A 10,000-nucleotide genomic window follows, 5' to 3' on the forward strand; every position below is an offset into this window, starting at 1 on the left:
CACTGGGGTCGATGTAATCGACCTAATCCGTTTGTCCGTCCTTGTTTGTCCCCTCTGTGTGTAGCCCCTTGTGGGTAGTAAAGAAATAGGTATTTCGTCTGCCGCTTACGTTCTGAATTCAAATTCCGCCGAGGTCGTCTTTGTATTTCATCCTTTCGGGGTCGATAAATTAAGTACTAGTTACTCACTGGGGTAGATGTAATCGACTTAATCCGTTTGTCTGTTCTTGTTTGTCCCCTCTATGTTTAGCCCCTTGTGGGCAATAAAGTAATAAGAATCATTAGCACGCCGAACAAAATGCTCAGCAGCATTTTGTCTGTCTTCACGTTCTCAGTTCAAATTCCGCCACGGTCGACTGTGCCTTTAATCTTTTCGGAATACTGCAGACGATGTAATCGACTAGTCGCCTCCCCAGATTTCAGGCCTTTTATGATAGCTATCCCGTACATATCTTGTTTTCTGATTGGAAAAAAAAAATGATCAAACTTTAAAACCTCCGTAAGACTTTTCTAAAAATTTTCGGGAATAAATGTTTTACAAACTCAAACCCAGTATGCATCATACTTAAAATTTTTCTTTTTAAATTTTCACAATATTAAAATGTCAAAATCTGAAAACAGGGATGTCTCTATTTGTCTATCACTTTCATTTTTCACCTTTCTCATGGTAACTTTTCCCCCTCTTTATACATTTTAACCTTCCATTCTTTCTCTATAAAAGCATATAGCTCACGCTCAGTGTCAGTGTGTGTGTATGCATGAATTCTCATAGTATACTTTTCTGTTAATAAATGTATTTTTCTACACACTCACACACACATATACCTTTTTATATTTACAGGCTGGTTCGACATTGGTTATAATTTCTTGGTTGGAGAAGATGGACGCGTTTATGTTGGCCGTAGCTGGAACAGAGAAGGTGCCCATACATTGCATTTCAACAGAGTTGCTATTGCTGTGTCTGTGATGGGAGACTTTATGCAAAGACTTCCTAACAATCTTGCCTTAGATGCGGTTAAAAACATTCTTGACTATGGAGTATGCTTGGGTAAAATTACTCCCAACTACAGACTATATGGTCACCGAGATGTGAGGGAAACATCCTGTCCTGGAGACAAATTCTACCAACTTATACAGACGTGGAAACATTACTCTCACACTAAACCATCTCCAAGTTCCATCATAGGCTGAAGCATCGTATTATTTGCTGTTTTTAGTATTTTTATTTTGTAAAATGACTTACAATGCTCCTAAATGTTATAAATTTCAGTTCCGCAAGTCAAAACTAAAGATGGCCAAATATTAATCAAAATAAACCTGTTGGGTTCCTTTCTTTCTCTCTTTCTCTCTCTCTCTCTTTATCTATTTATTTATTTATTTCCCTGTATTTGGCATTCTTTCGGCTTTAACAGCAGAAGGAGGAAATGTATTGAAAAGTGAAGTAACTCAGTAACAGAACAATATGATTTGATTTGGCGGGCTGCTTGCGTCCCGCAGGCCACCTTCTTTTTAATTGTTTCAGTCATTAGACACTGGTCATGCTGGAGCACCCGCCATGATGAATTTTAGTCGAATGTATCGAACACGGTAATTTATTTTTTGCGAAGCATTTTGAGTTTCTCCACGGAGAAAAATACGAAAATTATATTCCGAAAAGATGTTTTTCCAAAATTTTAATTTAAAAAAACAAAAAAACAAGAGAAATTATACCCCACCCCCAAACACGTCCACACAGATATTTCGGATGTTTTTCAACTCGTTCGCGCATATTCGAAATAGCCAAATCACTTGATTGCTTTTTCTTAATTATACAAGGCAGTGCACCAGCATGGCCACAGTCTAATGACTGAAACAAAAAGAAAAAGAATTTTGAACTTTGCGAGTTTATATGGAGCAGAATATACAAGAAATATAATTCATTTGACATGAAAACGAAATTAAACAAAAAAAAAAATTTTAAGGAAATTAACCAACAAATTTTATCCTTCTACTGCAAAAGCCCAAAGAAAAGATTGCCTTATTTTTAAATTTTTGATTAGATAATACACTATTTCCCTTCTCCGTTTCAAGTTTACACCTCTTTAGCACTGCTAAGTGTATTCTATACGAGGAATATCTTATGTATAGTTCTTTTACTGGTTTCAGCCGGAGACTGGGGTCATACTGGAGCACTGAATTTTAGTGTTTTGGGGTCTCCCTTCTGTCTCCCTTTTTGGTGAAGAAGCGATTTGGATGGAGCTGCTCTACTTTGTGCTTGATACTGTGATGTGGGTTCATCTCTCTGTAGCTCATCTGTTTCACCGAGTCAATCTTCTTTGTATAGTGGCGTCTCCAATTTGGCGTCTGTGACGACCACAGTTCGGAGTAAGCAAGGTATCCTTATTTCTGATTCTGAATGATCTAAGGAGCCATGCACAGTATTCGCATCATAGGCAAATAGAATGTTGCATCATAACTCATATGTATTCCCAGATCACGCATTGATTCTAACTCTGGGAATACACTCCCACTTGGTCCTATGTATTCTGATTGTAGTCTGTTTGCGGACCGAAAGCTTGAAACTTATCAGCATTGAACTGCATGTTATTTTCATCAGCACATTTTGTAGTTTTAGCATGTATTATCAGCGTAGCTGATGACAGTGTCTGACCGTACGACAGAGGGTACGTCTGAGAGTCACTACAAACAGAACTCTACTGCGGATTGATGTCTTCCCAGAGAAAGTGCAATTCGCTGTAATTTCCTGACTTCCGTCTTTTACGTAGATTGTGACATATCCTATCCACTTTTGAGTGGTAGAGCTGTTTCAGTATCCAATTGTAGTGCAGTAGTAGCTGTGCGAGGCAATGTCGTGTGTTTGTGAGCAAGTTATTCTCTCCCAAAAATGTGATTGTCTCCTGATGATGCGTTCCCTGACCTTCGAGAGATAGTCCTCTAATTTTGGCATCTGCTTCCTCTGTTATGAACAGGGCATATGATACTCTCCGGTTTAAATTTAATGTATTATTGATGAATTTTTAAAGTTTCATATAGAGAGACATTTAAACCACTTTTGAAGGATAATCTGGATAAAGTGAGGGTGCCGTCTTTGCGGAATACGTCATTGGTTGGTTTTGGACCACACATCGTCCGTTTTATCCTGTTGTAGTCAGAGAAGATTGTCGATGTTATCTTCCCGTTGTAGATAAGACATATATTGTTGGTGAAACAGAGGTGTAATATGTCACCATTCTTGGTTGAGGAGAGTATTGTTTGCTCGTTGAACTGCAAGTTCGTGAGATTCTGCTTAGTTATGCGCTTTGCATGACATTCCTGACGTTACGTAGCCTTCGGGCCATCTCCTGTTGGGAAAGCTGAAGTCACACATCACAAGAATATAAATGCTTTGATCCATTGTAAGGCTTTCCTCAATTTTGCCATCATGATTTCAGGCAACATCTGGGAGACACAAATTGCTTTAAATGTTATTACGAGTTTGTCACACACCGAATTTGAGTGTGACAACGGGGTTAGTGGTATAACATCTTCACAGTTGTACAATGTAACTCCACCATGACTTCTCTCCATTTTCTTCGCACATAACAAGGCATACATTGGTATGTGTATGTCTGCGTCATTTATATCTGCAGAATGATGTCTTTCTAAGGGCAACACATATCATGTATGTATGTATGTATGTATGTATGTATGTATGTATGTATGTATGTATGTATGTATGTATGTATGTATGTATGTATGTATGTATGTATGTATGTATGTATGTATGTATGTATGTATGTATGTATGTATGTATGTATGTATGTATGTATGTATGTATGTATGTATGTATGTATGTGTGTGTGTGTGTGTGTGTGTGTGTGTGTGTGTGTGTGTGTGTGTGTGTGTGTGTGTGTGTGTGTGTGTGTGTGTGTGTGTGTGTGTGTGTGTGTGTCCCAGTGTCCCAACATCGCTTGACAATCGATCGTGGTGTGTTTACGTCCCCGTAACATAGCGGTTCGGCAAAAAGAGCCCGATAGAATAAGTACTAGGCTTACAAAGAATAATTGCTAGGGTCGATTTGCTCGGCTAAAGGCGGTGCTCCAGCATGGCCACAGTCAAATGACTGAAACAAGTAAAAGAGTATACATATATGACGACTGGCATGCTTGTATGTATGTCTCTTACTATATGTATGTGGCTGTATTTGAGAGTGTATGTGTGATAACTTTTATTTACCTTTGGATTAAAACATCAACACATACTTATACATATGTGACGACTGAAAAAAACAAGTGAGGTGAAAAGCTATGTATGTCAGTGTGTGTCTGTCTTACTATATGTATCTGAGTGTCGTCACATTTTGTATGTGAATGTGTGTGTCTGTGAGTGTGTGTGTGTGGATCAGTTTATGTTTGTTATTCTACAGTGACATGTCCGATTAAACTGAGAGCAACGAAGAGAGCTCCGACGAAGATGAGCTCGTCTAGGATTTTGCTAACGTTCCTTGAGCTGTCTCCGCTTTTCTTCGCGAAGTCTAGTCCGCTCATCCTCAAAATGCTGCGTACCAGTTTTGACCCTACCCCTCCAGGTAGTACGGTCTGTGCCGAGTGTTTCAAGTTCTGCAGAGGGGATGCTGCAGAGCTTCAGGTATTTCTTGAGATGATCTTTATATCGCTTCCTTGGACTTCCGTGTGGTTGGTTACCTCTGCTAACACCCCAAAAAGGACAATCTTGGGTACGGTTTTCCGGCATCCTGATGACGTGCCCCACCCAGAGCAGTTGACATTCGAGGATCATGCATTTGATGCTGGTCAATTTCGCTCGTCTCAGGATCTCCGTATGTGGGATCTTGTCCTTCCAGGTCAGGTAAAGAATGCGCTGGAGGCAGCGGATATGAAAGGATTCGGTGATAAAGTGTCCAGGTTTCTGAGGTATACAGAAGCATGGAAACCACAACAGCATGATAAACCTCGATTTTTGTGGAGAGATTCATATCTCTATTCTTGAGACATCCAAAAGCGGAGGAGGCAAGATGGATGCGATTCTGAAATGAGATGATGCGACCCAAATAGGTGAATTTCTCGGTATTTTTTAGCTGGTTGTCTTGGATCGAACATTTTTGGAGTGTTGAAGGATCTCTGCTTTTTTGGTATTGACCTGGAGTCCAGCCCGACGATAGACGTTGCACACAACGTCTAGGTTCTGCTGAAGGCTGGCTGGTTCGTGGGCGAGAGCTTCGCAGTCATCGGCACACTGTAATTCAAAGAGAGTGGTAGACTGAGTCATTGTTAGTGATTTTAGTCTCCTCAAGTTAAAGAGACTGCCATCGTGGCGATATCGAATTAGGATGCCATCTTCGGGGTTGAGGTCGTAGCGAGATAGTAAGGTCACAGCCACAAGGAACACATTGAAGAGGACAGGGGCCAGGACACAGCCTTGTTTAACACCTACTTGAACGTTGAAGTACTCAGACTGATCACCACCCAATGTCACACGTGCTTGCTTGCCGGTATGGAACTGGCGTAGCATGGCAAGAAGCTTAGGAGGGCATCCATACCTTTGCTGGACATTCCATAGTAGTGGGCAGCTAATAGTATCAAAAGCCTTAGTTAGGTCAATAAAGGCAAACTTCTCTAACAGGAGGCGGGAGACGAAGACCATGTCGATAGTGTTACGGTTAGCTCTAAAACTGCATTGAGATTCTGGGAGGTTTCCTTCAACGAAGTGGCTAAGAAGTCGAGAGAGCAAGACGCGTGCCAAGACCTTTCCGGCAACATTCAGGAGTGAAATGCCTCCGCTGTTGTTGCAGTCTGAGCGATCTCACTTCTTGAAGATGGTGATTATGTCTGCATGTTTCCAGCGATGACTGATCAAGACACTTTTCCAGCAGTAGAGAATAATCTGATGAAGACGCTGGACAAGAGGACCACCATATCTATAGATCTCATCCGACACACCATCTGATCCAGGTGATTTCCTGTTTTTGAAGTAGGAGACAGCTGTACGGATTTTCACGAGGGAGAGCTCCGTATCCAGCTCAGGGAGGGGCGGAAGATGAGGGAGCTCATCAATCAGTAAGGTGTCTGTAGGATTTATCTTGTTCAACAAGGAGTTGAAATGTTCTGCCCATCTGTCACGGATCTGGGTCTCTTCTTTGTTGAGAGTGTTGCCGTCTGAAGATCGTATCGGATTGATATGATTGAAGGACGGACCGTACATGGATTTGGATGCAGTGTAGAACTCGTGGATCATATTTTCATCCGCAAAATGTTGAATTTCTGCAGCTTTGTTCTTCCACCAAGTGTTTTGAATCCACCTATGTCTGCTCTGGCATTCTGAGCGAAGATCTTTCCAGTTCAGGAGGTGTGCGTTGGACCTGCTCGAGAGGTAGGCATCATGAGCTCGGTTTTTACTTCAGGGAAAAGGGAGGATCTCATCAGCAGATTCATCAAACCAGTCAGGATTGTGATGTCTAGTGTATCCTAGTTGTTTGGTTGTGACCGAGGAGATCAGGGAGATATGTTTGCCCCATATATCATCTTGCTTCTCTTGTTTTACCGAGGTAGGGTTGGGGAGTAGGAGAGTATCCAATTTGATGGCAAGCTGATCTTGAAAGAGGTCACGATTCTCAGGATCATACAGTTTCGTGGTGTTCAGTAGTTTTGATGCTGTCGACTTTCGGTTAGGGGGTCGAATATTGATTCTAAGCTTGGAGCGTATAAGGTTGTGGTCCGTCCAGCAATTGTATCTCTCCACGCATTGTATGAGTATGGAGGACATCGCCCATGTATTGACGACGGACAATGCTGTAGTCTAGGAGATGCTGCTTTTTGGAACGCGGATGCATCCATGATGTCTTGTAAGTGTCTCTCTGTCGAAAGAGGGTGTTAGTGATGCACAGGTCATACTCGGAGCAGAAGGTGAGTAGTCTCTGTCCATTAGCATTCATTTTCCCTGTGCCGTGAGGATCGAGGATCCCTTGCCAGGCGGTATTGTCATATTCAACACGGGAGTTGAAGCTACCCATGAGTACGATCTTGTCCAATTGAGAGATATTCCGAAACGCAGTATGCAGAGAATCATAGAAGGCGTCTTTTATCTCTTCATCAGAGTCGAGAGTTGGTCTATAAACGCTGAGAATTGTCAGAAAACGTTCGTTCGAAAGTGGGATTTTGATTGTCATCAGACGCTCGCTGATTCAGGAGGGTACTCCAGGAATGTTCTGCGATAGGATGTTCTTGATTGCGAAACCAACCCCATACAAACGGGGCATCCCAGAGGGATATCCTTTCCAGAAGGTGTATCCACCAGCTTCTTCAGTGAGGGAATCCTCATCGGAGAAACGAATCTCACTGAGTGCAGCAATATCGACGCTGTAGCGCTTGAGTTCGTTGGCTACGATAGCAGTACGTCGCAGGGGTCGTCGAGTGTCCGGCTCATCATATGAAATGTCATCGAGGAGGGTGCGAACATTCCAACATGCAAGGATGAGGTTCGAGGGTTTCTTTTTCTTTTTCAATTTTGATGATTGGTTTCGACCGCATGTTTGGGGATGACTCACTGGGAGCGGTTACCCAGTCGAGCAAGTGAGGACGAGCTTTTTCTGATCCACATTTTCTAGACCCTTCCCCATGTGGGGCAGGCAGTGCTATCCCTGAAAAGGGTTGCCGGACGCACAAGCAGGACCGAGGTGCATCTTCGTCCACGGGTCCATCCAAAAACGACCATCTTACTTATGCCGCCTACATGCAGGACTCCAACTAGAGGCTTCCAACTACACCCTAGTCTACCCCTGTCGCCAGATGATCCCATCGCCGCAGGACTTGCAGAGAGGATGAAAGGGAATGAAGGATGAAAGGCAAAGCTTGTGCTGTGAAAAGTTTAAGGTGCCGGAGAGGATGCACAGTTTTCAGCTGCACGCATTTGACAGAAGGTGAGGTGGTTCAATGGCAAGAAGAGTCTCGAGACAGCGAGCTGGCAGAAACGATAGCACGCCGGAAGAAATGCTTAGCGGTATTTCGTCTGCCGCTACGTTCTGAGTTCAAATTCCGCCGAGGTCGACTTTGCCTTTCATCCTTTCGGGGTCGATAAATTAAGTACCAGTTACGCACTGGGATCGATGTAATCGACTTAATCCGTTTGTCTGTCCTTGTTTGCCCCTCTGTGTGTAGCCCTTGTGGACAGCAAAGAAATAAGAAGAGTCTCGAGACGATTGACCCATGTCTTTTGCTGCAACGAGTTGCCGAAGTTGGTGGATAAGATCCTATGCTCCGCCTTCGGCCAGCCCGTCTGGTCCAGTTCGCAGGCTTCCTGCGGCAAGCTGCCGGAACTCCAGTTAAATTATATCTTTCTGTTGAAGAGCGTAGGCTCGAAACGTTAAAGACTTGTTTTATTTATATTTCCTGAGCGCCATAATAATACAATTGTTCGTTTGTTTTCCACCTGCCTTCGTCTTTTGTTTATTTTCATAAAGCTTCCCGTTATATATATATATATATATATATATATATATATATATATATATATATATATATATATAAATTTTTATCACCAACAGTGGACGATATTTACTCTATTCATAATATGTTTAATTTTAGCACCAACTGTAATCGATATTGATTTAATTCATAATTACTTTATTTTTAGCTCAAACAGAGGTGGATTTTCACTCTATTCATAATTTATTTTTAGCTCCAACAGTGGTCGGCTTTATCTTTAGTTCTATTCATAATTTGTTTATTTTTAGCTCAAACACTGGTCGATGTTCAATCCATTCATTTCTTTATATTTAGCAGCAACAGTGGACGATTTTCAATTTTCATTTCTTTGTTTTGCTCCGTGGTGAGTTTTCAATTGAATTTAAACTTAATTGAAATTCGAATTTAATTGTAGCCATGAAACGGACGTGGTATTTTTACTTACATATTGATCGTTCATTTTTATACTTTCGAGATCTAGTTATAAGTTATATGTTTTATATATTATTATTATTATTATTATTATTATTATTATATATATATATATATATTATTATTATTATATATATATATATTATATATATATATATATATATTATTATTATTGTTATCATTATTGTTATCATTATTATTATTGTTATTGTTATTATTATTATTGTTATTCTTGTTATTAATATTATTATTATTATTATTTAGTTGTTTTATTTTTATAGCATGCTTTTACTTCACTACCGAGCACAGCTCTGTGTGCCTTAGGTATGTACTGTGATTTGTTGTGATGCTCGGATGGTTATTGTATTGAAAGTGTTCTGCGTAGGATGTGTGCAATGCCTAGTAGTGCAATTTTCTGTATGTTATATGTGTTTGTAAGTCCTGGTGTTTTTGTTATGTATTTGTCTGAATATTTTTTTATCATGCCTAATGCACCTCCGATGATAGGAATTGTTTCTGTTTTTAGATTCCACATTCTACTTACCTCTAATTCCAGGTCTTTGTATTTTGAAAGTTTCTCCATTTCTTTTAGAGACACGTTGTCATCTGCTGATATTGATACATCAATTAGAAAGCATTTTTTCTTCATGATCTCTGACAACTATATATGGTCTGTTGGCCTTATTCCATAATGTTGGCATAGCTTCCAGTGTATGTAGGTCCCAACTCTGTCGTGTCTGTGAATATATTCCTTCTTAGCCAGGACTGGGCAGCCAGAGATAATATGATTTATTGTTTTTTGTCCATCACTACATATTCTGCAGTTACTTGTTATATTTCTTTTCATTATATGTTTTTATTATTATTATTATTATTATTATTATTATTATTATTATTATTATTATTATTATTATTATTATTATTATTCAGTAGTTTTATTTTTATAGCGTGCTTTCACTTCACTACCGAGCGCAGCTCTGTGTGCCTTGGGTATGTGCTGTGATTTGTTGTGATGCTCTGATGGTTATTGTATGGAAAGTGTTCTGCGTAGGATGTGTGCAGTGCCTAGTAGTGCAATTTTCTGTATGTTATATGTGTTTGTAAGTCCTGGTG

General features: G+C 40.4%; 1 protein-coding gene across 1 annotated transcript in view; it reads left to right on the forward strand.

Annotated features, from left to right (window-relative positions):
• LOC115219878 (peptidoglycan recognition protein 1-like) overlaps positions 1 to 1,315 on the forward strand; it is a 17,332-nt gene extending 16,017 nt beyond the window's left edge. Inside the window, exon 3 of the mRNA XM_029790178.2 lies at positions 841 to 1,315. Within this exon, the coding sequence (XP_029646038.1) occupies positions 841 to 1,190 (350 nt within the window). The 3' untranslated portion in view covers positions 1,191 to 1,315. The remainder of the gene's footprint in view (positions 1 to 840) is intronic.
• Positions 1,316 to 10,000: the final 8,685 nt, after the last annotated feature.

This window comes from Octopus sinensis, linkage group LG15 (genome assembly GCF_006345805.1).
Source record: "Octopus sinensis linkage group LG15, ASM634580v1, whole genome shotgun sequence".
Classification (NCBI taxonomy): Eukaryota; Metazoa; Mollusca; class Cephalopoda; order Octopoda; family Octopodidae; genus Octopus; species Octopus sinensis.